Raw genomic sequence first — 25,800 nt, 5'->3', positions numbered from 1 at the left:
AAAATGCTAATTTGTGTCAAACTGAACTGAATTGCCTGGATCCCATGTGGCTGAGGTGAATAAGAGATGAACCTGTCTCTCGAGCTATGTTGTTACTGCAGCCTTGCCTTAGAGACCATTGCTTTTGCTTCGAGCGCTTTGAGCCCGCATCTGAGGATACCGCGAGCTATACGGAATACTCGCGGAGGTGACAAATCCAGAGCGAGCTGGCGACTAAAGGGGGGAAGGGTAGATGGCGCGCGAACACTTATGGCCATAAAACTCCAGTGGTATCTAGGTCTACAAGACTGATTGTGCCCGTAACTTTTCCAGATGTCTAATAAAAGAGCAAGTCGATGTGCTTGCTTGTGTCGTCGTCTTCATACCTCTCCTTAAGATCCTTCCTGCACAGCAGCTTCGCAAGGGGTAACATTGTTTCCCTCATATCCGCAATACCTCGCTTTTTCTGGTCTATATGTGATGCGTCGACAACGATCCTTTTCAAGTCCTTGATAGATAGAGCACCTAAGGCCGAGTGAGTATAGGGGGGACTATCATCTTGTAGAAGCGGGCATAACGTACCATTCTCGATCAAGTCAATCAACCGCTGAGGCGTGCCGACTGCAATGCCGGTGCGGCTCTTTTGAAGGAAAGAAACCTGCTCTTCGAGCTTGAAGTGCTTGGCAAACTAAGATTCGCGCCCGGTTAGCTTTTTGTTTTGCGATACAAACACATCGCTGACTCTACGTAAGACTTGCTCACCAGTTTTGCCACCGTGTTGCCCTTTTTCTGAAACTTCCTCACCGCCCTGTAACGTCGGCGTCAGCGGTCCGGTTCAAGAAAGTTGCATGCCCTGGCGCCAGACTGGGACCCCCCATACCTCACCAGATCCGCTGCCCGGAGACCGGCACCCGCGACGATGATGGTGTGTGGCGACCCGGCCTTCTTCGGCGCCTCGTCGAGTTTCTCAGACTCTCTTGAGAAGGTCTCGAGAAACTCTGGTAGGTTCTCCAGGGACCGCGGCTTCTCCCATGACGTGCTGTCTCGGATGCAGTTGGCTACAGCCCATCGCCGCGCATTATCATTGTCCATTAGCATTCGCACGTCCACGGTCCGGTCAAAGAAATAATAATATATAAGGGGTGCGGCAAGATCTCCGAGGTATTTCGTGCTTACCAGAGATGTACAGATCCGCGAGCTCGATTGGGCTCAAGTCCGTGCCGAAACGGCGTGTCTTTTGGGCCAGGTGGTCTGCGAGGAGCTGCCCGTCCATCCGCTCAAAGGCCCTGTTCAAGCCAGCCTCCACGTCCAGGTCTGCTTCGTCCTCGCGCACCTTCTTGTGCTTCTTGTGCTTCTTGCGCGGCTTTTCGTCATCTTGTAGCTTCCGCTTTTTCGCGTTTTCCACTGTTGCCATGGTTGCAATTGTGTTGAGAGTTACGAGCGGACACCAGATGATGGTCGCGGCCGGCTCAGAACTTTTGTCTCTTGGAATATGTCGGCTTATCTTTGCGAGTAGGCACAAAGGCTCCTGGATCCCGGTCTTGTCGACGTTGGTTGTCTATAATTAGAGATTTATGGTATCAATATGGGAATGTTGAAGGTTCTTTGAAGAGTGAAATTGTGCTGCTTGTCTGTGGATGATGAGAATGCATGCAGACTGCGCTGCTCTCTCTCACTTGTACAGAAATTTCTTGGAATGCACAGTGTCATGCTGAATTTTGATCAAATTGGTACTGTGTTTCCCCGCCAGATCCCACACAATGAGGTAGACTGTAGCGTAGAATTGGGTGCCATGGCTATGCCTCCGGCAGTAAGATGCACAGTGCGCAGCATTCGAGATCGAGGTCTGGTCTGGGCAACTTGACTCAACCTTCTTCTTGCCTCCCTGCCTACACGGAAGAACTAATTATCAGTTTTGCTTTTGTCTCTCACAAGCCGGGATTTATTTATTTATTTTTTTCCAGCTGTTTACAATATTGTTGATTCCTTTAGGATTCACAAGCAGCAAGTCGAACAAGCCTCCTCGACCGCCGAGGTGCGGGCCTCACCCGACTCAACAGTTGGCTCTCCCATCGAAGGCTATGGCGCCCCAAACAGATATCCCAGTTGTATGAACGGACAAACTCCGTGCCGCTTGTTCAGATCAATTGTGCTGACTAGAATGTTATTTGATACTTTTTTCATAGGCCGCCAATGTTTTAGGAGTAAGTTTCCCCACTGCTACCTCTGCCCCTTCTCATCAATCAGCAGTTCAGCCACCTAACGACCCCTCACTTCCATTCTAGACTATCGGCACAGGTGAGCCGCAACCTCTCCGATTTTCTTTGGCAAAGTTTATTGAGTTAATACCGGATTCAAGTGTGAGGTGCCACTGCCGTGAGACCTGGCTGCTTGTGTACTAACCTTCTTACTCGTCCGCAATCCTCTAGGTTGTGGTGCATCCAGCTCATCCCTCAGATATGGACCAACTGGCGGACAAAGAAGACCGAAGGTCTGCCGGGCTCGATGATGTTTCTCTGGGCCTTGTGTGAGTGCTGCGCATCCTACCATCCCTTGCCCTCCTGGCGGGTCCGAGTCCTGACTTTGTCCGTCTGCCGCAGGTGGTCTTCCCTTTGGAGTATACGCGGTCGCTCAAAACTTCAACATCCCCGTTCAGGTCCAACCCCAGATCTTCATGGCTCTGTGCCTCGTCGCTTGGGCACAGATACTGCTGTACCATAAGTGGGTACTCACGATACCTTGACAAGGTTCAGAGAGACAGAGACGGAGATGGGATTGCTGACAGGAGACAGCCAGTGGCCGGCATGGAAAGCCTCTCTCTTGGCCTGTGCCGTGGCTGCTGTGTTTGCCGGAGCTGAGGCCGCATTGATACTGACGCTGAGGGTGAGATCCCGTCTTCCTCCCTGACGTGAGCCCGCGAGTCTGACGGTAGAAGCCCTTGTACGACCGAGGCAATGGGACGCCGGTAATGGTTGTGGGAATTATCGCTGCTATCCTGCTCGCGGCCGGCCTGCTGCCGCCGTACGGCGAGATTTGGAAGCGGAGAGGGAGAGTCATCGGCATCAACTGGGTGAGCACAACCAAACAAAGCTTCGAGGCAGGGATCTCGCTGACAATCCTAGGTGTTTCTTGGCATGGACTGCTCGGGGGCATTCTTCTCCCTCATGGCACTAGGTATTTTTTTCTACCTCGGTTCTTTGGCTTTACCATGGCCGGGGATGAGCTGATGCATATCGCAGTTGCTCAAAATAGCTTTGATGTTCTCGGGGGTGTTCTCTACATCGTATGGTGAGTCGAACCGTCCGAGATTGCCTATCATTGCCGCGACTTCCTGACAGGGTGGGACTAGCTGTGTCCTCGAGATCGGCATCTTCCTTTCTCATCTGGTGTGGTTGGCACGTACACGAAGAATCCGGAAGGCTGCCGCGGCCGAAGGAAAGACTTTCGATGATGTTGCCGCAGAACATGAGATGCGAGGCATCCCGTTCAAATTCGCCGAAAGAAAGGGACCCTTGCTTGATTGGAATTGGAAGCCAAGCAAAAGCGATGATGGAATGAATGAACGCGGATAGGTTGGGCCGAAGCTGGGCCGCACGAAAACCCTCGCATGCCCATCAGGGGGAGTTCATCGACCCTTGCGGGGTGCGAATCAGGAGGATACATGTCATGATACGAGCTTCAGCGCAACACGGCTTCGTCTCTTGATGGCCAACTTGGCGTGATCTCAGTCTGTCAACAGCAAGTGAACCCTGACAAAGACGAGTCGCGATGGAGAAACATCGAACCCTAGAGAAGACTGCGAACCCCCACGCATCCCTCTATTGTATAACTACCGGAACAGTCGCGGTGGGTGGCTCTGGTTGGCTGATTGGACAGAGTAACCCGCAATATGTCTATTATTAAATCCGCAGCAAGCCGATGCATCATAAAACCCTGCCGTCCGAGGCTATGGGGGGTGGGTGGGAACATCAGGCTACACTACTAGTAAATACCTAAGATCGGTGGCACGGATGGTAACATCCCAGAGCAAACGGTTTTCGATCGTCCCTGCGGAAACTATCTTGTACTGCCAGTGGCGTCAGGCTTCTCGCAGGAGGCGAATTCGGCCGCACCTAATCGTATCCCCGTGAAACTACTACCTGCCCAGCCTGTTGGCGGCCAGAGGGCGGGGGTCGCGATGATGCCAAAAAGTTTCTGATGACCAACCAGAAAGTGGCCCTCGGGCCTTGGTGATTGCTTCCTCACTAAATTCGATGGTGTAGTACTCATCCCTTCGAATGTTGCCAGTGTGGATGACTGGAACGGAAATGGAGCGATTGGATAAGATGATAGACATTGTTACCATGCAAGAGACTGGAAAGGGCGACGACCTATTGGGTCTACACCAAAGGTCTCAAATCCAAGAGGCTGCCTGATGTTTGTGGCTGCTGTCTGCCTAAGGGTACCTATTGGTATGTAAGTAAGTATGTATGTATGTGCATACATACCTGGGTAACTGCAGGTCCAGGCCCTTACGTGATGTTCCTGCATATTTCCGTGAATGCGTGCATCCAACATTGCCGTGCGGCGACAAGCCCCAGAGATAGTTGCATCAAATCACGCTGTCGTTGGTTGAAAGCAGAGAGATTCGCGCAGGCCGACAAGTAAATTGGTTGAACCTGCTCTTCAGGGATGTGAATTGAGCGCCCTGCACGCAGTGTAGATATTGTACTGTATGCACGTTTCTATCTAGTATATATAATCCGTACATCTCGTTGCAGAGAGCGAACCGCTTTATTAACAGTTATTCCTCATCCCATCCAATATCTGACTGAGCCTTCCTTCCCCGCCCCAGCCTATCCGCTGGGTTGAGCTGTCGCCAAGCGGTCTTCCATTGCCACTGTTGCGTATCTGTCCTGGAAACTCGCCCGTGGGGGTCGCAGAACCGGAAAAGCAAAAATGGCGATTCTGCCCTCCGAGACATCTCGATGGAGCCGAACCACCGTAGCTGCACCTAGTACGGTATCTCTGCAGTAAATACACGTACTCAGAATAGTTTCGTAGTTTCGTTCTGGCTTTTCATCAGGACACAAGCTTGTTGTGAATCCTTGATTTCCAACCCAGTTCTTCCAACACGAGAGGGCCTAGATCGTCTGGGTTTCGATCCGCGGCCGTCAGGTTCCTGACCGGACCAATAACCACCGACCAGTCACGGGCCCGTCTTCTCCATCGCCCCGCGTCCGCCAGCACCGCGGTTCCGGATTCGCTCGGGCCAGCAACTGCTTGGGCCCCGATCCCATTGGCCGCACTTGGTTACGTTGTTGGTGGGCATTTCAGTATCAACTTGCAGCAGTTAGTTGTGTCGAATTGCATTCGTCTCTTTGCTCCACGACGCGACCTGTGGTGTGATCCTGCACAGCGCAATCCACATGCGCGCGTGCACACACGCACACGTACACACACACACACATACACACGTACACCGGTTCATCTCAAGGCTGCAGAGGTGCACATACAACATCGCCCCGGCGATCGCCATCCAATTCCCACCATCCTCACGCACGGTGCAGCCGGCAATCGGCGACCTTCCATCAGCCGCTCGCTTGTCGATTTCCTACGGTTCCCCCGCTAAAACCGCCGCTCCGGCTACGCCTGCGAATCCCGTTCCTCCGCGCTTGTCAACGCCCCCCTGTCAACCCCGGCTTCGCTCGACAGCCCCCAATTTTCATCGGTCCCCAGCGGCGCCGCTCATCGAAGGCCTCTGGGCTCAGGGGTCCCCAAAAAATCTGGGCTCCGGTAGGGGGACTCATTGATCACACACATCTCACCATCCTCCTTCCTCCAGAGTCCACCATCCCTTTCCTCCCCACCCGTCCCAAAAGGCGCCGAGTTCCCGCAAGGCGGCCCTTCTGGATGTAGAAACCTTTGGTTTGGTGACCGCCAGCATCCGCCCTTTCGGCGTCCCGTGAAGGAGTGGGCTTTGCGCAACGACCTGGCGAACAAAGGAGGACGGGAAAGGAGGAGATTCAGGTGCGAGCCGACAAAGCGCATTGGTAGGGAGCGACCATCGGTTCAGAGAGTGGATCGAGTCTTTTTGGGCGGAGAACAATGCCGTCCAAATACAGTTACCAACCTTGGTGAGTTGAATCCTCCTACTCTCATTATTCCAATCTCCAGAATTTTCCCAATTCCGCCTGATGGACTGGGCCTGTCAATCCAACCCCCCCGTCCTTTCCTTTTCAGCACACTCGAGAGTGGAATGCACTTGCTGCCTTGTTTCCCTGGCGTCCTTTCCACAACCCGGAAGGCCCAACAGCATGCTAACCGACCTCTTCTACCACACACAGCCGGGAATTCAACGTGGTCGTCCTGGGTGCAGGTGTGTCCGCTCCGACTTTCCGGACGGAGGAAGTGAAACCTTTTCTTCCTGCCAAGAGCTTCCCATCCACGTGCAGCATCTGCTGACTTCTCGTTCCTGCTTACTTAAGGTGGCGTTGGGAAGAGCTGCTTGACTGGTGCGTGCTTGCTCAACCCCATCCCTCCCCACATTGGGGGGAGGACCCTCTTTTCAATCCCTCGGCAACAACTAACGGCGGTTTCTGGATGTAAACAGCCCAGTTCGTCCACAATGAGTGGATTGAGGCCTACGATCCCACTATCGAGGACTCATACAGGACACAGAGGGCCGTCGATGTAAGTGGGGCCTGCATGCACACAAGTATGTTACATTGACCTGCTGACATGCTCTTTCCTAGGGCCGGCAAGTAGTGTTGGAGATGTAAGCCAGACGACGGGGGATATTGCGTATGACTGATGTTGAAAGTATATGACTAACATCGGCTCAGTCTCGACACTGCTGGCACAGAGCAATTTGGTAGGTTGAATCTGCCGTCTAAAGCTCTCTCGATTACACCGCTGACGCCGCCGTAAGTTGCCATGCGAGATCTCTACATGAAAACAGGGCATGGATTCCTCTTGGTGTTTAGTATTGCGTCCAAGACGTCGTTCGAGGAGCTCGAGATGCTCCGTGACGACATCATCCGCGTCAAGGATGACGAGGACATCCCGATAGTGATTGTCGGCAACAAGGCCGACCTGGAGGATCAACGGGCGGTGGATCGTGCCAAGGCCTTCTCGCTATCCCAGCGCTGGAACGCGCCCTACTACGAGGCTAGCGCCAGGACACGAAGTAGGTGTGACCTCAGCGTACCGGCGACCCAGACGTGAGGCTGACAAGGATGTGTTCTACCCCAGCCAACGTCGACGAGGTCTTCATTGACCTTTGCCGGCAGATGCTACGGCGGGATGACAAGCACGACGACCTGCGTGACGACTCGCATCCTTCGCGAGCAGACGACCCGGCCGCCAAGAGACACCGCAGGAGGAAACGGAAGGAAAAGTGTGCCATTTTATGAGCTCGCCTTCCTCTATTTCGTGGGGGGGGTTTCGCAGGTCCCTCCGGACGGACGGAGGGACCAGACATGAGCTACGAAACGACGAATGATCTATTGACATGCCTCATTATGATGGGTTTGTACAAGCTCGGGACGGCGAGGAGTTTGTTGGGATACATTCTAGCGCACCGCCTCTTCACATTGACTTTTATTATTTTGACCGTCCGGGCCCGAGTTTTTCGGTTGGTTGCAGCCTTGTTCAGCCATGTTGTTGCCTGACCAACTTGATTAGTGGCGGTTGCCGCATCCCGTACGTGGCAACGAACGGAATGCGAAGTTGGGATTTCTGACGCCACCACGCAACTGACAAGCTTGCCAGTTGCAGGATGATACCGCAATAGGGCGTCAATGGCGGCTCATCGCCTCGTCGTTACGGCACATCCTACGCCTCCCTATCCCGGAACCTTTGCGTCTCGGTTTCACTAGGTGCGTGTCACCCTGGAGAGGACGAGGAGTGACGGATTTTCGTACATGGACCGAGAGGGCAATGAGCGACAGACTTCGAACCAGAAGGGACCACCGAGCTGGATTGCCTCTGTGCTGTATTATCGCCGCATTAATGCCGGCCCGCTTGTTTTGAAAGCTGCCGTCCCTCCATGCCGACCTCCGTTGGTCGAGTGCGCTGTGGGAAACCCGGAGAAGGGTGGCTGGCTCTAAGGGACGCAACTGCGAGCTCAGCAGTCGGCAACTCATGTATAGGAATTTTTGTTGTTGGGGGGGGGGGGGGGGTTCGGCTCTCTAGCACATGCCTGTACATCAGAATCTCCTGCGATGCTCTATACCGCAAAGGTGTTAGGAATGAGTCTAGCTCATCTCAGCACTGCAATGACCGCATCATGCGCTTCCTCAGGGGTGCTGTTGCTTTGCTGTAAGAATGGAGAGCCGCAGGGTTAGTCACGGCTGTCGCCGTCGTTGTTTTGTTGTTGCTGCTGACGCTGCTGCTGCTGCTGCTGCTGTTCCAACCACGTCAAACAAACGAGAAAAATGCTTGATTCACCTGCCTTTAAAGCTTTCATTTTCTCAGTGTCGGGTAGTTAGGTAGGCACCATCTAAGCTCGACCCGGCCCGCCGACGAATGAGCCATATATGTAACCCGTACAAACAGTTGGATCTGATCGATCCTGGAGGGAAGCGAATTATAAAACCATTCAAGAGGCTGTACGGGAAATCATCGGAGGGGTTTTTGGGTGGATATTAGCATACGACGCGTAGTGTAGGTATGTTGTATACAGATCGTATATTAATGGGAGTACGGAGTAATGTATGTATGTACATACACATTCATATGAAGTCATACATATATAAGCGAGTTATTCTCTGTTGTGGTAACCCGGCTGCACCATGCACATCAACTCGCACGCAGTTCTCTCCACAAATGTTTTGTCATATCTGCGTCGGAATCTCTGCTCACTCGACTCCGGTTATCGTTATTGTTGTGAAATCTGGCTAGAGTTGCCGAATTGGGTCTCAAATCGATCCGAACCCCACACAAGCGCACTGCAACCAATTGTCCCACTTGCCCTGGATTGCGGGTCCTGCGAGTACACTAGTGTAAGTGCGCTAGTGTTTTCGATTTACACTAGTGTCGACCCACCCGCCGTTGTCACTATCGCCAGATTTGCACCAGGTTCCATGCTGGACTGTTGTCAGTCTTGGTGTGCTCCGTACGGATGGATGTAATCCGTACTGCGTACTGTATTCTACGCTCGCAATACCACGGGTTTACGCCTTGGAAGTAGACGCTACATTCCGCGAAGTTCAGTCGCACCCACCCGACTCTACGGATTACACTACATTACACTACGTATACGGAGGTAGTTATTGCTTCAACCTAGGCGCAATCTTTGCTCATTGCACTTCATCTGTGCCTGTAACCATCACGGAGCGCCTGACATGGACATACACTACAGCAACATACAAGTAGACTCTGACGTTTTTGTTTGTTTTGGGGGAGGGGTCGTGGCGGCGGGGGAGATACGGAAAGCTTGGACACGAAACAGGGGAAGCATCACACTGGTAATGCACAGACACTGCCAGACACTGCGCCTCAGATGCAGCTTTCTGGTTCCCTCGATGTGGCAAGAGGATCCCGCAACCTCCATCACCGTCCCCATTACTCACTCACTCAGGACACAGGATACGTGGTGCACTACTCGTACAACCAAGCGTGAAGAGATACCCTTTGGAACAAGTTTTTATTTATTTATTTATTTATTTATTTATTTATTTATTTATTTATTTATTTATTTATTTATTTATTTATTTATTTATTTATTTATTTATTTATTTATTTATTTATTTATTTATTTATTTATTTATTTATTTATTTATTTTTTCCTTGTCGATCTTGGTTGTAAATGCGGATCTAGCGGTGCCATAACTCAAAAATCTTGCTTCGTTTCGTCATCAAACCCTAAACCAACTGTCAGTTGGCCATCATCTGGTCGAGCAGCGAGCAGTCTGGTCCTGTGACCTCCACAGAGAGTCCATTCTCTTACTATCCGTGCTGCGCGCTCTGTCGAGGTTTCGTTCGCGTCCGAGAGCCTGCGGCGCTAGCGCATCTTTAGCACTGCCTTTTACGCCTTGGTGAGCTTCCTTCATTTCCATCCTCTTGGTAAGTCGCGACACATGTGGGGGGTTGGCTTTCCGACCCTGGCTGCAAGGGGCCTGTATCACATCATGCTCGCGCCTTCCTTCTCGTCCTGCCCCTCATCGCCCCTCCATCGCTGACGTTTTTTTGCTGCAATCCCGAAGTTTTCTGTTCCTGGATTTGGTCCGTCACGGTGGGTTTTTGGTCATCTCAGGCCACTGCAGGCCTCGTCTTCGTTTGAACATCTCTCGAGCGCAACTCTCTTAGCTCCAAACCCGAGTCGTGAGTTTGGCACCAAGACGCCGCTTATTCTTTCCTTGATTATCTTCCTCCTTCGTTATCGCCAGTTTACCTCTTTACCGAGCTTGGCACGGCTGGATTTCCAAATCTTCCTGCTGTATTGGCGCTTTTTGCCTGTACGAAAACCCCCACCCTCCTTCCTCAACGCCATCGGCCTCCCCGGTGTAGCGATCACAGGACTATTCAATTTCATCCGACACAATTCTACAACGCCTCCCTAATAAGCCACTCGAGAGCGCTGCTTGATCTCCTCCTGATCACCAACCCTCTCTATTGGTGTGGCTGCTGGGGTTTGGCTGGTTGAGTTCTGCCCGTGGTCCTTCGCATTCCCCCCAATCTGAAACGGGAACTGTCCGCGCAGACCCCGGTCTCTACTCGTACGTGCTCAGTTTTCGTCTTGGCTCGACACCATTCCCTACCCTCTCCACCGGTGCTCCCCTGCGCTGCAACCCCCAACCTCTCTGGCTCGCAATCTTTCATTGTCCAATACCGGAGTTTACTACCGTCCCTGGACTGCATCCTGCGACCGGACCTGCCGCTGCCCCGCCATGTCTCTCCCGTCTTTCCAGATGACTACATTGTCAAGATCAGAGGACAGCAACGCTGCGCGACTGCGCGAGCATTCTCTTATCCAAGTGCCCGCGGTTTCGAGTTAAAGATACAATCCTTGTTCCGCAGCAAAACAGGGAGCGGGGAACGGCCCATGTCACGGTGCCGCGGCGACAGGGGTGCCGTTCACGAGTCGTCGAAACGCAAAACGGACATGATGCCACCCCGAGCCGGATCCCTTCTGCGTTCCGGCTGGTTAGGGGTTCCCTCGCTTGCTGCTGTCGCGGGTGAAGCCACTGTCCCGTTCGAATCCGCAATGGTCTGGTCAACCTGATTTGGCCATTTCTGGCAGAAGCCCTTTTTCTGGAACCATGTTGCACGCGCGGCGGCCCTGCCCTCTCTGCTCTTGCTCCAGTTCGATGCTGCTTCTTTCTTTGTCAAGGCTTGCTGGCTGACCATTCTCTCCTTCAGAGGACAGACGAACTGCCCTCGCCCTCCTCCTGCCTTCGCGCGGTCGAAGGTCATTGGCCCCGTTTGCACAAAGTCATTCACTTTTCTTTTTCTCGTGTTTGGGCTGGCCGACCCAGCTGGCGCTGTGTTACACGCCGGTTACCTTTCATTATCATCCCCCTCTTCGGCATTGTCTGCCGTCGTTCGTTCGTCCGTCCGTCCGTCCGCCTGTCCGTCCGTTCGTTCGTCCGTTGTTTGGCGGCGGATACATGCATACATACCAGATACCGCCCACCGGCTCCGCGACCTTGGTGTAAAGTCGACCTTTGCCACTTGCCCAACCTTGCCGTCCAAGTCTACGCGCCTAGGAAATCGCTGCTACTGCACCGCTGCGGTCTCCGAGGGCACAGAGCAGAGCTCCTCCTCCACAACGACCTTCGAATCCAAACCCAAATAGCAGCCTCCAGGATACTGTCCCCGCCAGGCGTATGCTACCCTATGCCACTTGGATCGCGGCCAAGTGTTGGGAGGATATCCGCGCACCTGCCAGGAGAGAGAACGGACTAGAGGGGGCTTTTGCATGTGACGCGGTGCAGGCTAGCCTAACTAGATGAATCCTCAAGATGGAAGCAGGATGGATCGACCAGGGCTGGGATCCGTCAAGAGAGCGAGGGAGCGCGCCGCCGCCGCCCTCTCGAAAGACGCCATACCACCAGAAGAACCTCAAATGCCTGGGCTATCCGCCGCCCGCCCGCCGGCCGCGAAACCATCGACCGGACTCCCGCGGGACGTGCGGCCGAAAGCATCCTTCCCTTTACAGACGAAAGACGGCCAGGTAGGCGTTTCGATATCGAGGCCGTCGCCAGCCCCGCAATGGCCGTTGCCGGAATCCATCATTGTGCCTCCTCCTCAGGTCGACGGTGAGCCGTTCCGTCCGCCAGGGGGAAACACGCAACCGCCTCAGAGACCTCGGAGACCGAGCCGAGTGCCTTCGATTCTGGATGCTTCCAAAGTGCAGGAACACACGCCAGTTTTCCATTACAGACCCCGACCCGAAACAGAGTCGTCCGGCCAGGAGTTGTTAGCGGTGGCGGAGACCCCATCGAGCGTATCACGGCCATCCACCCTTTCGTCCGTGGGGTCCATACCCGACTTTCCGCTCCCGGCGCAAGTACCGCCGGGGCCGCCACGAAGGAGCGTCAACCTCGGGCCGCCGCCGTCGGCGAGACGGGGTGCTTCTTCCTTTTACTCCAACTCGTCCTTCGTCTCGCCGATCCCCGAGGAAAGTCCAAGGTCTCGGTCCCATGACTCGATCGCATCAAGCGCGGCAATGCCGGAGCACTGAGGTTCGCCGTCACCCGGCCCAAGCCCCGATTTTCCGGACCCGATCTACGGCGAAGCGATCGCGGAGGAGCCCGGCTATGGAGACGATGATGCGGAGGAAAGTCGGCTGGTGAGAAGTGCAAGCATAGGGAAGAGGGCGAAACCCACGCTGGTGAGCGCACCGCCCTCCCGGGGAGCAGATCAGCCAGGTCGCGAGCAGCAGCGGCCAGGGCCGCAGCCGGTGCAGGGTCCTTTTAAGGATGGAACAGGTTACGTGGAGAACTCGAGCTCTTCCGGCACGATCCCACGAGCAGCCAAGTCGCCGATCGACTCGGCCGTGACGCCAGATGCCATGCTCAATGCATACGCCTCAGCCAGCGCCGACGACCCGTCCACCCCCTCCCCGCGAGCTACGCCCTCACCGAACCCAGCGGCCGAGCCGCAGTCCTACAGTCGGTTCTCGGCGATACGCCGACCGCCGCGCTTGGACATTGATGCCGTGCGCAAGGCCGAGGCGAGGGGCAGCCTGACAAGCCTTCCGGATCTCATCCGGCGTGCCACGAGACTGGCCGCAAGCCTGGAGAAAGGTCGGAGGCCGGCCAGCCGGTTCGACGATCTGGACGACATGCCGGACCATGCCTACGATAGGGAGAAGCACCGGTCAGGCCTCTCTGACATGCTGGCTGCATTTCCTCCGCCGGCGCAACAGCCGGCAACGACCAACAGCCGCCGCAGCATCCGCGATAGCATCCGAGAGCAGGTTCAGTCATGGCCCCTCCCTCTTTACGTCAATCGCAACCCCAACACGTCACAAGAGGCCGTTCCTCCGAGCGACTCGCGGTCGTCGATGAGGGAAGGAAGGCGTAGATGCTGTGGCCTTCCCTGTTGGGGTTTCATCTTGCTCCTGATCGCCATCCTCGGTCTAGTCGCCGCTGCGGTGGTTGTCCCTGTGGAGTTCCTCGTGGTTCGCAAGCAAGACAAGGCCAGCCAGACGCAAAAGGAGCTTCAGCAATGCCGGCAAAAACTGGTATGCGCCAATGGGGGCACGAACGTGGTTAACCAGGGAGTCTGCTCCTGCGACTGTGTCAACGGGTTTACCGGCCCCGACTGCACCACCGTCGACGACGCGGGTTGCACGACGATCAGACTTACAGGATCCGACGGCGGCGACATTGTCGTTGGAAACGCGATCCCCCGCCTTCTCAACCAAGCGCAAACCAACTTCTCCATCCCACTTGACGCCACCAAAGTCACCTCCAAACTCGAGAGCGACGACCTCAGCTGCGCAGCGCAAAACGCCCTCGTGACCTTCGACGGGCGCGCGACGCGCCAAGACAAGGCCCTCTCCGCAGCGCAAGCTGACGATGACGGTGACGGTGACGGGACTGGAGGTTCAGATGCAGTTGCCGCAGCCGTCATTGTCGACGGTGTCCTCTACATAACCATCACCGTCGTGCTCGCCCCGCTCACCACGTTCACGCTCAGCGGCCCCTGGCCAACGACAACGACCACGACGACAATCACGACGACCGCCACAAGCAGACAGCCGTCCTTGTCCGCGACCAGCACAAGCAAATACACGACCACCATGACCATGCCATCCTCGGGCACAGCATTATCGCCCATACCGACGCCGACCCTCGCCGTGACTGAGGAAGTGCTCGACTTTGCGCGGGTGGCCGTGCTGTACGTCCTGCAGGAGGACAGCCTGACGGACGCCGAGACGGCCCAGATAGGGCTGCAGACATTCCTGGGCGGCAATTTGGATCTTGAGGCGGCGAGGAATGTCACGCTTGGAGGCGGGCGCAGCGTGGATCTGGTTGGGTTTACGATCGATCTGGGCGGGGGATTGGGCAAGGTTGGCGGGGGCAGCGGGGGTGGTGCTGGTGGTGGTGGAGGAGAGGCGGCGGCAGCAGCAGCAGTAGCAGCAAGGGGAACTTCATCGGAAGCGGTTACTGCGCGCATGCGGATAGGTCCTCCTGATGAAGGATCCAAGCCCCTCCCAAGGCGACGCAAGCGGGTTGCGGCGGTCTTGACATGATCTTGGATACGTGTGTTTGCTAAATAATAAACAGGCCATGGGACGGGCTGCGGATGATGTTGCCGCAACACCCAGAAACGTGCTATCACCGAGGATAAAGAAAGAGGGGGGCGGGGTTGGGGAGTTTGCCGTGGGGTGCGGATGATGCTGATGATGATTCAAGGGACACACCATTCGCATTGGAGATGCGACTATTTTCGTGCTACATATCTTTGTTTCTTTTTCATACCTCTGAATCTTGTATATTAGTTGCCACCCACCGACACAAGCGCAAGGCGCCGGGCGTTTCTTTGTCTCCTTTTTTTTGTTCCCTCTGTTTTATTTATTTATTTATTTATTTATTTTTTTTGGAAGAAGACGGGCCAGCTCACCTCCAGTGGAGGCGGAAGGAGTTTACGGAGTAGATGGGGCGGGGAATGATGGGATAATGCGGCATACATCGGTGTGTATTTACACAGTAAATCGGTGGCCGAGCGTGTACAGTACGGATTACATACAGTACATACCTATGTACTGCGTAAAAGTAGCGATCGTCACCTGCGCGAAGCAAACACTATAGAGACGATCGAGGGGATTATATCAAGGCAGGCATCGAGTGCTTATTACTGCGGTGGGCAAACATAAGTGAAGTGCCCCATCACCTCGATTGCAAACCCTGGCTTTCTCTCCCGCATATTTGGCTCCCCCGGGCCTCTTTCATGTTCCCCTTCGGTTGCGGGAAGGTGGGTGGCATTTACCGGTGGACCGCCTCGGACTCGGGTTTCTGTCAACAGTCCGAAACAAGGGCAGTGCTGGCCACCCCCCTTACGAGCCGCCATGGGCCTACGGATCCGTACACTATGGATGTACAGTACAATGCGTAACTACAGCCGAAGACATTAATGCGCATTGCGCAAGTTGTATAGTGAATATCAGTTTCTTATGGCATTTGATACGTGACAGCTTATTTGGAAATAGCTTGCGGTATGATGTGTGTCTGTACTGGAATGTGTATACTGTGTTTTGGGAATGTGACGCGAGAAACCGGTGGTGCCTGTTCTGGTGGCGGCCATATCCCAAATCGGGCAATGAGGTCGTGTCCTGGCGCTTGCAGCTGACGCCATTGGGTGGGTCCCATCTGCCTTCGGGGTCGCCCAGAACCGGGACTTCCGGGAAGCCAACACAGACTAGCTAAAGGTACAGTACCTACCACCTCAGGCCATTCTCTTCGGTCGACCATCTTCGATTCACGCCAACGTTCCCATTTCACCACACTTTCAAACGACATCTGGAATACTTTCCCCATCTTCCTTTCTGTCGACCTTCGTTTCCATTATTGACACAAGAACCCGCATCGAGTGATTGATTCCACTCCTTTTTCTTTCCTCCTTTTTTTTTTTCGTTCGGCCGCCAGCCGCACAGGATCAGCACGATGTTGCTGAAGCCCCTCACCCTTGCGGCGGGCCTCCTGGCTCTCCCCGCCGCCCAGGCATTCCTCATCCCCCCCGAAGTCAGTGAGACCGACATCCACATCGCCAACACCATCGAGAGCATTGGCCCCCAAGTCGCCGAGGCTCAGATCGTCCCGGTAGCCGTCGAGTGCCCCGGTTGCCCGATCCTGCTGAGGGGTCGACATGGCCGGACCGTCCAGCTCAAGATCGATCGCCCGAGTCACCTCGAAATGGTCTTCTCCATCGACCGCCAGCCAGACCACGACCGCCTTCTCGTTAACGGCTTCGAGCTCTACCCCTCCAGAGGCATGTCCGGAGGGATCCTCTCGGCGCCGCAAGTCGTCGACCGCGAATGGAAGAAGAAGCATAAGCCGCTCTATCCCGAAGGCGAGCACCGCAGGCTTCGTCACAGGCTTACTCCCCAGCCTCAGGTCCTGGGCTTCGGTTTGAAAGTCAGCCCGCCAATGCAGGACGCGGACGGGCAGTTTGAGCTGGTGGAGGTGGAGCTCCAGATCCTCGAGGTCGGCGTCGCCTTCGTCGACGGCATCCCGAGCCTAAACCTCAAGCTCATCAAGGACCGCGACGGCCGCCTGCTCATCTCCCGGATCGAAAAGGTCCAGCCCGAGGTTCTCGCCCCGCCTCCCGCCGTCGAACCGGAGGGATGCTTGATGAGGCTGTTCAGGTGGCTCGCGATCGCCCGGAAAAAGCTCGACGGGAGCAACGGGTTCGCTCACTGCCACGACGCCGCCAAGCACCCGTCCGCCTTCGACGAGACCCTTCCTCACCACGGACCCCATCACCATCATCACCATCATCACCCGTCTGCCGACAACTGGCGCATGACCTACGAGCACCGTCACTGGGGAAAGCTCCTCAAGCACATGGCCTCACACATCCTGCTTCCCGTGCTTATCGGCATCGTGGCCGGCGTGAGCATTAGCCTGTGAGTATCCTTTCCCCGATGTTCATCATTTTTCTTTTTCTTTTTCTTTTTCTTTTTCTTCTTTTTTTCCTTTATTCCCTCCCTTTCTGGTGGCTCTGTCTTTTCGCTGACATCACTTTAGAATCGGCATGGCCGTCGGCACTGTGCTCGTTTCCCTTTGGAACACCCTGTCAGGCCGCCGTCGCCACGGCGCTAACCATCGCCGCCGCCGCTCCAGCCGTAGCCACCGCCACAAGGTCTCTCTTAAGGAGGCCGCTGCTGCCGAGGAGGAGGCTGGCCTGATGGAGTATCAGGACGCGCCCCCGTCCTATGAAGAGGCAGAGACCGCCAAGACGACGCCATCTTACAACGAGACGGAGCCCGCTAAGACGTCGCTGGCCTAGGTTCGGGAGGCGGGGAACCGGAGTCCAGTCCAGGCGGGAAGTCGTGTACGAGTGTAGGCATCGACCTGGTTCGGGGATTGGTTTGATTGGCGTTTTGGGGTTATCAACGGTTCGAGTTTTGGGTTGTGTTTTTGGCAGTGTCGTGGATACGAGACGTTGGTCCGTTCCACCGCACTTCTCTTGGGCATCATCGCTTTGGTGTAATCCAGTCCATCGTTGACGCTTTCTTTATTTTTCTTTTCCCTTCTCATTTCTCCTTGAAAATACCCACAACTAACCCACGTTTTTTATGGAATGCGCAAACAACACTAACAACGTCGTGTCTTCCCCAATGCCTGGGCTGCGAAGGCTTGAAGTTTGAGGGCTGCGGTAGTACAGATCCAATCTTGCTTGTTCTAGCATTGCTCTTCCCACCAGGTCCCTTGCCTTACCTGCCTTAACCCATGAAAGAGGAGGAGGAAAACATCTCTCAGGCACGGCTTGTTCGCTACGTTGCAGACGCTCCCTCATCTTCCAGGGTAGACAATTGCTTAAACGAAAAGCAGAGAGCAAAGACCCTTCCCATTCCTAAAATCGAAGAGCGTCGTCGGTTTCGAAGTGTTGGGATGCTGCTACTCAAGAACAGCGAATGCAGCTCGAGAGAGGCCCAGCTACTTACGCTGTACCTAGCACCACTTCAGCCCAACAAACAGTTGTATATTCGAAACGAGTCAACATTGGCACCAGTGCGTGATGCTCCAAGATGCTCTTTCCAGGTAACAAATCGTTTCCTGACCAGCTTTGCAAGCATTTGGATTGCATTATGTTCTGCCCAACAGAGGTTCAGCGGTGCTCAAGGTTATCTTTTGATGGACAATGACGGGAAGGAAGTAGACTGTGGAGAACGCACTGACAAGCGCTGGCAGGGCGCACGGGTTGGACCCCGGGTTTCCACCACTCACGTTGTCTGCCTTGGGTTGCTGGAGCCTTTACGTTCGGCTCGAGCCGCCGATAACCAAGTGACGGAAGGGTCGCCGATGGGCCGCATGGTGCATTATCGCTCGCTTGTCCGCCAAGCGCTCCCCGCCTTTAGACCGGCAGAAAAAAAATAAACCGGACACTTCGGAAGTCGGACTGGGCACTCTGAAGAGATACCTTTTTTTTTTTTTTTTTTTTTTTTTTTTTTTTTTTTTTTGGCTTGCCGTTCGGCTGTCAACAAGTTATTTGTTGCCAGACGCCCAATTCGTTTTCTACGGGCTTTCCCTTCCCCTTGACTTCAAGATTGCATTGCGCAATCGGGGAACCGACATGGGCAAATCATCCAAGAAGAGAGAGCGCACCGACGAGGATGTCGCTGACACCCCTTCCGACGCCAAGCCGGCCGTCAAGAAGAGCAAGCTTGACAGCAACGGCAAGGCCGAAGTCACCAAGCAGAGCTCGAGAGTGAAGGAGACTAAGCCCGAGCCTCCCGCGTCCGAGGAAGTCTCCGAGGCCAAGAAGGACAAGAAGGAAAAGAAAGACAAAAAGGAAAAGAAGGCAAAGAAGGAGAAGAAGACGAAGGAGGAGAGCAAAAGCAAGGATGTAGACAGCGTCGCTTCAGAGTCGAATGAGCCCACGCCTGCCCAAGATGCGATCTCCAAACCGGATCCAGAGCCGGAAGCCAAAGGACCTGTCAATGGCGTCGACAGCAGCGACAAGAAGGCCAAGAAGAAGAACAAGAAGAGCAAGAAGGACAAGAAGGCGACAACCGAGGACGCTCAGCCCACAACCACCGGCAATGGCGACAACAACAAAGAAGCCGCCGCCGCCGCTGACGGCGCCACCACTACCACCACCACCACCACCACCAACAACAACAACAACAACAATAATAATAATAATAGTGGCAAGCATACCCGCTTCATCTGCTTCGTCGGCAACCTTCCCTACACCGCGACGGCCGAGAGCGTGCGCGCGCACTTTGCGACGCTGCAGCCCACGTCGGTCCGGCTGCTCACGCGGCGCGACGACCCGACCAAGTCGCGCGGCATCGCCTTTGTCGAGTTTGGCGGCTACGACCGCATGAAGACGTGCCTGCAAAAGTTCCACCACACCCTGTTCGACGACGGCAAGTCGCCGCCGAGGCGGATCAATGTCGAGCTGACGTACGTTTTTTTTCTCTTCCAATCACCTTACTTACCCTTCCCCCGTTCTCCTTTCCCCCAATTTTGCTGCGTCTTAATAGTGAAATCAATGCTGACAATTCGGCAAAATAAAAAAAAAAGTGCTGGCGGAGGTGGCAAGACGGCAGCGCGCCTAGAAAAGATCAAGCAGAAGAACGCCAAGCTCAACGAGGAGCGGGCGCACCGGATGCAGAAGGAAGAGGAGGCCAAGCATGAGAAGACGGCCACGGCGACGGTGGGCGGCAAGACGCAGGAGCAGCGGGAGGAAGAAGCGATACACCCGAGCCGGCGAGGGAGGGTTCCGTATGCAAAGAATTGAACCGACGAGCAGGAGTAGGGAGGGAGGGAGTGAGTGAGTGAGTGAAGAAGGTACCGGGATATTCATGCTCAGTGCTGCTACACACAAGATACCCACTTTCTACGGATCAGGAAAAGTTTTATCACCATTTCGCGTCACGGGAGGGGATAGTATGGAGTATATGATCCAGAAAATAAAGGGGGGCCGCATTTCGCATTCAACTGTGTAGTCATTATCTACCCCGCTGTCGACAACTCTCGCTTGTCCCTGCCGATAGCCTGTTTCGAGTTCACCTCCAGAGGAGAAAAGGAGAATGACGAAGACAAAAAGAAGCTGAAGGAGACCTCTCTGCGTTCTGAAACGATGCAAACAAATCGCGACCCTGCATGGTAGAAGAAGAAGTGCGCCGATGCTGGGATGGTGCGTACCAGCAGAATCATGGGGCACAACAGAAACTACCTAGATAGCACCCAAACCCCGCCCAGGACCGCCAGGTAAACGTGCGAAAGACGATGGGGGTTGTGGGTGATTTAGGGCACCACGATCCCCTGTTGCCGTTTCCCTCGCCGAAACAAAGCGCCGCCTCTGTCTGTCGTCATCTCACAGCCTAGGCCCGGGAACCACCGAAGACGTCGCCGACCACGTGTGTGGAAGCATACTTCCAAGTGCCAATCCAAAAAAAAAACAAAAAATCCAGGCGGGGCGTGATTGGGGGTATAGATTGTGGTATGTGTGCATGCATTATGGGTCGTCGTCTGTCGTCGTGTTGTAGAGGAGGGTCCGTAACGGAGATGATGATCAGAGGATCAGGCACTTGGAGGGCTTCTTGCTCTGCTTGCTATCGTTTGGAATGGGCAAGATTCCCAGTGCGGCTCTGGAGGGTCACCTTGTCAGCATGTGCGCGTGAGGACAGGGTCCGGTCAGAAGGCTACTCACCGGATGGCAGTGTCGAATACACCCGCGAGGTTCTTCTGCGTCAAGGCGGAGCACTCCACATATTTGCAAGCCTTGATCTGCCTAGCGCACTGGATTCCCTGTTCGTAGAGGATAGGCGACATCTTCTTCTCCGCTAGCTTCTGTATCGTCTCCGGGTCATCTCGCATATCAATCTTTGTTCCGACGAGAACAATTGGAACGCCAGGCGCGTGGTGGCTGATTTCGGGGTGCCACTGTGCATGGGCGGTCAGATGCTGCCTCGATTCACCCCCCTTGCTGTCCGGAGGTATCCTCGCTCACCTTGTCCGCGACGTTATCAAACGACGGGGGGCTGACGACTGAGAAGCAGATGAGGAAGACATCGGTCTGGGGGTATGACAGCGGCCGCAGTCTATCGTAGTCCTCTTGTCCCGCGGTATCCCACAGCCCTAAGCTGACCGGCTTGCCGTCGACTTGCACCAGCGCCGAGTAGTTATCAAACCTGGTCAAAGCTGCGCGTTAGGGCACGGATGAGGACAAATCGATTGGATGCACATACACCGTCGGGATGTACTCGCCCGGGAAGGCGTTTGTGGTGTAGGAGATGAGCAGGCATGTCTAGGAAAGAACCGTTAGTTATGTTGCGGGCGGACGGGACCCCTGGGGATGCACAACACTGTACCTTGCCAACAGCACCGTCACCTGTGACGACGCACTACGGGACGAAAACAGTGATTAGTACCGAGGCTGGCGTTTTGCTGGCGGCCCATCGCCAGCCCCATCGCCGGCGCGGGGATTGGGGTGTGCGCGGTCGGCCGTTGTTGCGGTGGGTCACGAACCTTGATCGACTGCGGTGTCGCCATGGTCTATGTAGGATGCACGGAAAGCAAGAATAACGATGGTTCTGCGACTCCCGTAAAAGCAGTCGAGCAGTCAAGGCGATGGACCGGTTGATGTTATCGGTCAAAAGCGAGCGGGAGGTTGGGATGGATGGGCAGGGTTGTGGGAAGCAGGAGGGAAGAATTGCGCTGCCAAGTTGGCCCACCGCTCTAATGTAGCGGTCCGGTCGACGGCGAGGTGCAAGGGTATATACCAACTTATGCCGACACTCAGGACGAAGGAGGCGAAATGCAAACTGCAACACAATGAACAGAATGAGGCGCTGTCGCCGACTGCAAATTGCTCTGAAATTCCGGCTGCGGAATAAGTGTACAAATACAGAGAATGTAAGGTAGGAAAACAGAAGTCCGGCGCGGTCTCGAGAGCCGGGGCGGCCATCAGGCGAACGGACGGTGGGCTGGCAGTCTCAATCGAGGCGGGACTGGGGCCCGATACGGTGAGCCGTCCCAACACTGTGTAGAAGGCCCCGGGGGGGGGGGGGGGTGGGCAAGGGAGCGAATGCAAGTCTTGCTAACCCTCAGACCTTGCCTCAGGGCCTCAGGGCACCAGTGGCATGCCTCTCTTGCACACACCATGGCACCATGGCGGTTCAGGGAGGCGGGGCGGGGGTTCGAGTGGAGCTCTGTGCTTCTTCGCACGGCGCACCATACACTAGCCTTGGCAGAGCCCATGTCCGTATCTGGCGAATCGTGCCGTTGCGTTTCGCTATTTGAGTTGCGGGCAGCAAGGGGCCAACCTCTGACACGTTCGGCGTCAACCGCTTCGAAAGACCGGTTGAAACGACCATGGGAAACGAGTGGGCCACGGCATTCGGCAAGAGATGCGGACCCTCGTTAGTGTTCGAATGATACTCAGCTCGCATGCTTTGAGCTTCCTTCTCAAACCGGCAGAAGCAAAAGTGCCGAGCACAGCTCCACGAGGAGATCGACGTCTGGGAGCCAAACTATTTTACCGTATCGAGTAAAGCCCTCGACTCTATGGCGGAAGAAGAGCCGTGACTTGTGATGCGCACGCTTGCCTGAGTCCTATCTCGATACAATTCTGTCGCCGAGTGGAGGACTGCTGTAGGGCAGAGTAGAATGTTGTCTTGATTTGGCGCAATTGACCTGGGGCGTATACCCGGATCGAGCAGAGGCGAGTCCGCCATGCCTCGAAACGCCAAATGCGGTGCTATTGGCGGTTTGGGTGACCAATGATCGAGGGAGTTCATATGAAGTTGACTGCCAAAGGTACCTCGAGGACCCGAGAGCTCTGGCCCCTCTGCCCGAGGAGAGGCGCGTGTACGTCCGTAGTGTTTTCCCCAAGACCCACTGTGACTTACACAGGAAGGAACCTCGGAAGTTTACAGATCTGTAGGAAGTGGTTCTATGTAACCATGCGTTACGGCGATATCATCCAGACAGATGTTCTCCTCCGTATGAAACAGTCTTTACCTCTCTGCTCGTCTTCTCGAGCCGGAATCTTCACACCGTGCGTTCGACGAAGTTCGCGGCCGAAGATACTCAGAGCAGCGATGTGGTCAATAAGGCGGTCTTGCAACGCTGCACTGAGAGGAGGTACGATGGGCCAACACCTCAGCTGGCTTCGCCGTAAATACCAAGATCCTCTGATTTGGCCCATTCAGCCAAGCTTGTGACGACAGGCTGCGACGGGGCGTGTGAACTGGCCAAAATCCCCCACAAGATGCTCTCAATCAGACAGCGAGTAGAACAACAGCCTGTCGCTTCCTGGTTGACAACAGTGTTGTCGAAAATCGGACTGTGCCACAGAGATGCGGCCAGAGAGGTCAAGCAAGGCCACCTGCAGGAGATTGCCACGCAGGATGCAAGACTGGAGCCTCCTACTCGTTGGGGCTAGCTCTACTCAGTACAATATTTATCGAGCCGATTGAGATGATGGGCGCACGAGAGGCAGTCTGGACAAAAAAAAAAAATAAACAAGACGCCGTCCTCATCGCGTGAACAAGCAGCCGAGGTCTGATGGAGCAGAAGGAACAGGGGAAGATATCTTGGCGCGGATGCTCGGTTCGTAGGGCTGTTTGGCTTATCCGCCTTATCTGAGTGGAGTGCCCCACCTCCTGTTGTTGAATGAGGAAAGTACGTCTGTACACAAGTCACCGACAGCATGACGGCGCGAGTCGCTGCAGCGCGTCATGGGAAACAGCTCGAAACCGCCACGACCACAACAGACCCGAGCGAACTTAGCTACGTAGGCGCCGGGCTTATGTTTCCATCCTCCCATGCTGAACTTTATTCCCAAGTCTGAGGCTTAACGAGGGTTCAACATGGCCCGCGAAAGCCAGCGTCCCGACGCGACGCCGACGCGACGAGCCTCGAGCGCCGAGCCATTGGCCTCGGTCACCCGACGTTCTGTCCTCCAGACACCAGGCGGTCAATCACGCGGCTTACCACGAGGTCTTTCGGCATCGGGGCGGAAGATTGTCCCCCCAACTGCGACACCCCATGCGCGTGCCGCCTTCCGGGCTATCGACTCGCGCCGGGCAGCGATCCTCACGCCGCACCGCGCCCGGCGCAAGAGCCTGCGCGAAGTCCGCGACTCCCCGCGAGACTTTCTCTTATCCCTGGGACGGGTGCTGGCGCGCAACACCGAGGTGATCACCACTTCCTCGTCCTCGTCGCCCGGAGAAGATGGCAAAGGGCCCGGCTCAGACGGCGCGGGCAACGATACAACGCTGAGCACAATCAACGTCGAAGATGACGACGACGACGAGGAGCTTCCGAAGCGTCCGCGGCTCTCTCTCCCTATTGACGAGGAGGACGACGACGACAGCGACGATCTCCAGCCGCACCGCTCGGTGGTGTTCGACGACAATGACAACTTCACAATGCAGTCCATTGAGATGCCGCGGAGGGCTTATAGCGAGCAGCCCGGTGGTCGGCTTTCGATGGGCAGCGCGCGGATGAGCGATTACTTCAACACCAACGATATGCTACACAGCGAGGATGTCGGAGTGGACTCTGGATTCTTTCCGCCGACGGCTGTGATGGAGGAAGGGAACGTCACGATGGGAGTGCTAGATTTATCCTCCCCTGAACGGTAGTTCTCGACCATCAAGTGACGGTGACGAATGTGGTGCTAATTTGGCTGCAGGCTGGATTCGGACGTGGGCCGGCGCGAACTTGGCCGCGAGAGCGACTTTGGCATCGAGATACCAGTTGGAGACGTCAATGAGAGCACGTTCATAATTGCACCGCAGGTTGATGAATCGCCGGACCGAGCATCAGCCGGCGATGACCAACCTATTCACGTTGACTACGCGCCACTGGTTGACCAGCGAAGCGACGATTTTAACGATGCCGATTTGGGAGAAATGCCGGCATTGGAAGATGAGCCGGTGGACCATCCGACCTCAGCTCTACAAGACCACGACCAAGAGCAGACCGAGCTCGGACCCGCGCTGGCTAGGATAGCTGCAACGCGCGGGTCAGGGAAGAAGGTCGTCAAGGTGTCTAAATACGGTATCGAGTACCCTTCCCTGCCGCCGGCAGTGGTAAAGCGACTCGCCCAAAACTTTGCCAGGGCCAGCGGGGCAAAGGGGAAGATCACTGCAGATGCCATGAAAGCGATCATGCAGGCTTCGGATTGGTTCTTCGAACAGCTGGGCGAGGATCTCCAGGCCTATGCAAAGCACGCCGGCCGCAAGACCATTGACGAGAGCGATGTGCTCACTCTCATGAAGAGGTATGGTACAATCTATCACAGGGTATCTCGAATAAAGTTACACATGATTTGGCTGACACTTCCCAGACAACGCCAGATCAATCCAAACACTACGCTATTCGCCCTCGCACAACGGCACCTTCCCAGGGAGTTGCTGCAAGAGCTTCGCATGCCTCCTCCCGTCGTGCCGAGAAAGCGACGCAAGGACAAGGGCGGAGCGGAAGACGATATCACCTGAGTTCCCGTGACGAGCTTACTCGAGTATTTTTACCACCGTGTGTTGTGGCGAACACGCTGGGCTGCGCCGGCTGCCGGCTTCTTGACCACCATGTAGAACATTATCGATGTGGCCACGGCGAGACCATACCTGCGCGAATCAGTTGGCTGCCGCTGTCGAGGGATGAGAGGTGCCAAAACACCCGGGGGGGGGGGGGGGGGGGAGGG

At 55.3% G+C, this 25,800-nt stretch overlaps 7 protein-coding genes across 7 annotated transcripts; 5 read left to right on the top strand and 2 right to left on the bottom strand.

The window, feature by feature from the left end:
* Positions 1 to 99: 99 nt before the first annotated feature.
* On the bottom strand, positions 100 to 1,615 carry MYCTH_2297925 (uncharacterized protein). Its single transcript, XM_003660038.1, has 5 exons — positions 1,156 to 1,615; positions 860 to 1,037; positions 742 to 787; positions 562 to 667; positions 100 to 504 (listed from the first exon to the last, which is right to left on the bottom strand). Exons 1-5 carry the CDS (start codon positions 1,391 to 1,393, stop codon positions 317 to 319), a joined length of 756 nt encoding a protein of 251 aa, XP_003660086.1. The 5' UTR covers positions 1,394 to 1,615; the 3' UTR covers positions 100 to 316.
* Positions 1,616 to 2,421: 806 nt separating this feature from the next.
* Positions 2,422 to 3,658, top strand: MYCTH_2297920 (uncharacterized protein). The gene is made up of 5 exons (XM_003660037.1): positions 2,422 to 2,862; positions 2,915 to 3,049; positions 3,102 to 3,153; positions 3,219 to 3,267; positions 3,329 to 3,658. The coding sequence occupies exons 1-5, from the start codon at positions 2,749 to 2,751 to the stop codon at positions 3,549 to 3,551; spliced, it is 573 nt and encodes a 190-aa protein (XP_003660085.1). The 5' UTR covers positions 2,422 to 2,748; the 3' UTR covers positions 3,552 to 3,658.
* A 1,932-nt stretch (positions 3,659 to 5,590) lies between these two features.
* Positions 5,591 to 7,571, top strand: MYCTH_2313989 (uncharacterized protein). Its single transcript, XM_003660036.1, has 8 exons — positions 5,591 to 6,095; positions 6,306 to 6,337; positions 6,447 to 6,473; positions 6,572 to 6,651; positions 6,714 to 6,736; positions 6,804 to 6,832; positions 6,890 to 7,147; positions 7,213 to 7,571. The coding sequence occupies exons 1-8, from the start codon at positions 6,067 to 6,069 to the stop codon at positions 7,371 to 7,373; spliced, it is 639 nt and encodes a 212-aa protein (XP_003660084.1). The 5' UTR covers positions 5,591 to 6,066; the 3' UTR covers positions 7,374 to 7,571.
* Positions 7,572 to 12,028: 4,457 nt separating this feature from the next.
* On the top strand, positions 12,029 to 14,660 carry MYCTH_98264 (uncharacterized protein; the record flags this gene model as incomplete). The annotated part of the gene is made up of 3 exons (XM_003660035.1): positions 12,029 to 12,587; positions 12,648 to 14,482; positions 14,598 to 14,660. 3 exons carry the CDS (start codon positions 12,029 to 12,031, stop codon positions 14,658 to 14,660), a joined length of 2,457 nt encoding a protein of 818 aa, XP_003660083.1.
* A 1,224-nt stretch (positions 14,661 to 15,884) lies between these two features.
* On the top strand, positions 15,885 to 17,643 carry MYCTH_2297904 (uncharacterized protein). Its single transcript, XM_003660034.1, has 2 exons — positions 15,885 to 17,038; positions 17,160 to 17,643. Exons 1-2 carry the CDS (start codon positions 16,077 to 16,079, stop codon positions 17,419 to 17,421), a joined length of 1,224 nt encoding a protein of 407 aa, XP_003660082.1. The 5' UTR covers positions 15,885 to 16,076; the 3' UTR covers positions 17,422 to 17,643.
* Positions 17,644 to 19,175: 1,532 nt separating this feature from the next.
* On the bottom strand, positions 19,176 to 21,951 carry MYCTH_2073197 (uncharacterized protein). Its single transcript, XM_003660033.1, has 7 exons — positions 21,615 to 21,951; positions 21,458 to 21,490; positions 21,335 to 21,393; positions 21,097 to 21,277; positions 20,797 to 21,029; positions 19,665 to 20,734; positions 19,176 to 19,544 (listed from the first exon to the last, which is right to left on the bottom strand). The coding sequence occupies exons 1-6, from the start codon at positions 21,636 to 21,638 to the stop codon at positions 20,659 to 20,661; spliced, it is 606 nt and encodes a 201-aa protein (XP_003660081.1). The 5' UTR covers positions 21,639 to 21,951; the 3' UTR covers positions 19,176 to 19,544; positions 19,665 to 20,658.
* A 1,841-nt stretch (positions 21,952 to 23,792) lies between these two features.
* Positions 23,793 to 25,788, top strand: MYCTH_2297896 (uncharacterized protein). The gene is made up of 3 exons (XM_003660032.1): positions 23,793 to 24,732; positions 24,787 to 25,377; positions 25,444 to 25,788. The coding sequence occupies exons 1-3, from the start codon at positions 23,960 to 23,962 to the stop codon at positions 25,592 to 25,594; spliced, it is 1,515 nt and encodes a 504-aa protein (XP_003660080.1). The 5' UTR covers positions 23,793 to 23,959; the 3' UTR covers positions 25,595 to 25,788.
* The last annotated feature ends 12 nt before the right edge of the window (positions 25,789 to 25,800 follow it).

The sequence above is a fragment of the Thermothelomyces thermophilus genome, chromosome 1, assembly GCF_000226095.1.
Source record: "Thermothelomyces thermophilus ATCC 42464 chromosome 1, complete sequence".
Lineage (NCBI taxonomy): Eukaryota > Fungi > Ascomycota > Sordariomycetes > Sordariales > Chaetomiaceae > Thermothelomyces > Thermothelomyces thermophilus.
Note: the sequence above shows the minus strand (reverse complement) of the source record. Positions and strands in the feature narration are given on the sequence as shown.

Excerpts from the sequence above, each read along its gene's own strand:
- MYCTH_2297925 (XM_003660038.1), bottom strand. The coding sequence starts at position 1,393 with ATGGCAACAGTGGAAAACGCGAAAAAGCGGAAGCTACAAGATGACGAA. Across the intron at positions 1,038-1,155 it reads CGCGGATCTGTACATCTCTG|CCAACTGCATCCGAGACAGC; the intron begins GTAAGCACGAAA and ends GATGGGCTGTAG. Across the intron at positions 505-561 it reads GATTGACTTGATCGAGAATG|GTGCTCTATCTATCAAGGAC; the intron begins GTACGTTATGCC and ends ACTCGGCCTTAG.
- MYCTH_2313989 (XM_003660036.1), top strand. The coding sequence starts at position 6,067 with ATGCCGTCCAAATACAGTTACCAACCTTG. Across the intron at positions 6,474-6,571 it reads TGGGAAGAGCTGCTTGACTG|CCCAGTTCGTCCACAATGAG; the intron begins GTGCGTGCTTGC and ends GGATGTAAACAG. Across the intron at positions 6,652-6,713 it reads GGACACAGAGGGCCGTCGAT|GGCCGGCAAGTAGTGTTGGA; the intron begins GTAAGTGGGGCC and ends GCTCTTTCCTAG.
- MYCTH_2073197 (XM_003660033.1), bottom strand. The coding sequence starts at position 21,638 with ATGGCGACACCGCAGTCGATCAAG. Across the intron at positions 21,491-21,614 it reads CGACACCGCAGTCGATCAAG|TGCGTCGTCACAGGTGACGG; the intron begins GTTCGTGACCCA and ends TTCGTCCCGTAG. Across the intron at positions 21,030-21,096 it reads TTGATAACGTCGCGGACAAG|TGGCACCCCGAAATCAGCCA; the intron begins GTGAGCGAGGAT and ends GCCCATGCACAG.
- MYCTH_2297896 (XM_003660032.1), top strand. The coding sequence starts at position 23,960 with ATGGCCCGCGAAAGCCAGCGTCCCGACGCGACGCCGACGCGACGAGCC. Across the intron at positions 24,733-24,786 it reads GATTTATCCTCCCCTGAACG|GCTGGATTCGGACGTGGGCC; the intron begins GTAGTTCTCGAC and ends ATTTGGCTGCAG. Across the intron at positions 25,378-25,443 it reads GTGCTCACTCTCATGAAGAG|ACAACGCCAGATCAATCCAA; the intron begins GTATGGTACAAT and ends GACACTTCCCAG.
- MYCTH_2297920 (XM_003660037.1), top strand. The coding sequence starts at position 2,749 with ATGGGATTGCTGACAGGAGACAGCCAGTGGCCGGCATGGAAAGCCTCT. Across the intron at positions 3,050-3,101 it reads GAGTCATCGGCATCAACTGG|GTGTTTCTTGGCATGGACTG; the intron begins GTGAGCACAACC and ends TGACAATCCTAG. Across the intron at positions 3,154-3,218 it reads CTTCTCCCTCATGGCACTAG|TTGCTCAAAATAGCTTTGAT; the intron begins GTATTTTTTTCT and ends TGCATATCGCAG.
- MYCTH_2297904 (XM_003660034.1), top strand. The coding sequence starts at position 16,077 with ATGTTGCTGAAGCCCCTCACCCTTGCGGCGGGCCTCCTGGCTCTCCCC. Across the intron at positions 17,039-17,159 it reads GCCGGCGTGAGCATTAGCCT|AATCGGCATGGCCGTCGGCA; the intron begins GTGAGTATCCTT and ends ACATCACTTTAG.